The sequence below is a fragment of the Fomitiporia mediterranea genome (genome assembly GCF_000271605.1).
Source record: "Fomitiporia mediterranea MF3/22 unplaced genomic scaffold FOMMEscaffold_1299, whole genome shotgun sequence".
In the NCBI taxonomy this organism is placed as follows: domain Eukaryota; kingdom Fungi; phylum Basidiomycota; class Agaricomycetes; order Hymenochaetales; family Hymenochaetaceae; genus Fomitiporia; species Fomitiporia mediterranea.
In genome coordinates this window covers 1-2,102 of record NW_006761684.1, presented here as the reverse complement: position 1 = coordinate 2,102, position 2,102 = coordinate 1, and the positions used below count along the sequence as shown (strand labels likewise).

General features: G+C 31.6%; 1 protein-coding gene across 1 annotated transcript; it reads left to right on the top strand.

Annotated features, from left to right (window-relative positions):
- Positions 1-1,406: 1,406 nt before the first annotated feature.
- On the top strand, positions 1,407-1,874 carry FOMMEDRAFT_100225 (DNA/RNA polymerase; the record flags this gene model as incomplete). Its single annotated transcript, XM_007272389.1, has 1 exon — positions 1,407-1,874. A coding segment is annotated over one exon (468 nt), but the record flags the coding sequence as incomplete, so codon positions are not given.
- Positions 1,875-2,102: the final 228 nt, after the last annotated feature.

Below are 2,102 nucleotides of genomic sequence, written 5' to 3'. Positions count from 1 at the left end.
TCAAGTAAAGAGGATTTTTGATCCAGAGTTTAAAGGTAGTAGAGTCTTTAAACTCAGGAGTAGAGAAAAAGGTAAAAGAAACTCTACAAGAAAAGCAACCAACAAAAATCTACCAGACAGTACAAGCAGCACTCTATCTAACCTGTAAAGCAATTATATCATATAGAGGACAGTAAACAACAATTAAAGCTATGTTTGATTCAGGTGTAGGATTAAGCACATTATTACTAAAGATAGCTAAAGCCCTCAAGCTAAAACTCATAAAGAATGACAAGCCTAGGGTAATTGTCAGAAATGCTAATAGTACAATTAATAAAGGAGGATGGAAGTATAATGCTTGGGCATGGTTAAATACTGGAATTAGTAATGGATGGTTCAAATTTGCAATAATGGACACTTATAATAATAAGTGTTTATTAGGATCTGACTATTTAAACAAAGTAAAACCTTTGTTTAATTATCAAACAGGAGAAGTCAGAAGTAGTACAGGAAAGATCAAACTACTAGGTAAAAGTTGGGAAAAGAAAAGGAACCAAAACAGAGAGAAAAATGTAAAAGAATACTCTCAAATTAGAAGTATGAGGAAAACTAAGACAAAGAAGTTTTCCTACAAACTACCTATACTATCAGATTCAGAATCAGATAGTAGTAGATTAGAAAGTCTTTAGTTTTCAGAAAAAGAAAGATATGGTAAAGCTTCTATGACTCCTATTCCAGAATTTATAACACTTGTGATACTTATTAAAAGTTTAACAACACAGGATTTGCAACAGAGCCCTTTAAGAAGTATACTAGGCATACAACCAGAACCTAGTATAAGGTCATACTCATCAGATAAAGATATAGATACAGATGAAGAAATAACTACTTTACTAGACAAAGTAACTATTTCTGAGGAACAGGTAATGTTACCTAAAATACCTTAATATCAGGAACCCTTACTTTCTAAGCATAAAGTAAGAATGATTACCTTTAGAGCAGACAAGAAATTTGCAGACCTAAACATAATGTACAAGACAAGGCTAGGAGAAGAGCAAATACAAAAGGTAAAAGAGAAAATGTAAAACATTACATTATATGATGAATATGTTAAAAGGAAAAGGGGAGAAAGTACAGGAAGTACACCTCCACCTATAAAGAAAAGAAGGTCAGGAACTCTAGAACTGTCTGTAAAGAGGATGAATCTAGCATCCTATTAGTTAATAGAAACTAACAAGCAAGAGGAGTTAGGAGTGCTCTAACAAAAATTATCTTATTAAACTAGTAAAGAACAGAAGCTTAGAAAACAATTAAACAAAGTCTCTAGTATAGTACAGAAAGCTTTACAAGAAAAGGCAGAGGTACTAAACAGATTAGGAATAGGCCTAGAAAGAGATAAAAAGGAATTAGTGCTAAAGGAATTATAGGATTACTTAGACAGGTTTGATAAAGATAAAGCAGATAGACTACTAAAGCATTCCAAATGGGACATGGATATCAAATTAAAGGAAGGAGTAGAATTACCTAAAATGTGTCCAGTATATCCTCTAACTCCTATAGAACAGGAAGTAGTAGAGGAATTTATACAAGAAAACCTAAAGAAAGGATACATTAGAGAGAGTCATTCTAAAATTGTATCACTAGTATTCTTTGTAGGCAAAAAGGATTTAGGAGCAAGGATGGTTATAGACTACAGGAAATTAAATCAGATTGTAGAACCTGATCCATTTCCTATACCTATAATGTACACACTACCAGACTATTTAAAGGAAGCAAAATGGTTTACAACTCTTGACCTTAAAAGTGGATACAATAACATTAGGATAAAACAAGGACAAGAATACTTACAAGCCTTTAGAACACATAAAGGATTATATGAACCACTAGTAATGTAATTTAGAATGATGAATGTACTAGTAGTATTTTAGAGAGCTATGAATCAACTCTTTGAAGAACTAATAGGTAAAGGGATAGTAATATATTTAGATAATATTATTATCTATACTCAAACACAAAAAGAGCTATTAGAGCTAACCAAAAAGGTGCTGCAATTATTAAGGAAAGTAGACTTTTACTGTAAACTAGAAAAGTGTTTCTTTATAAACAGGAATTTAGACTACTTA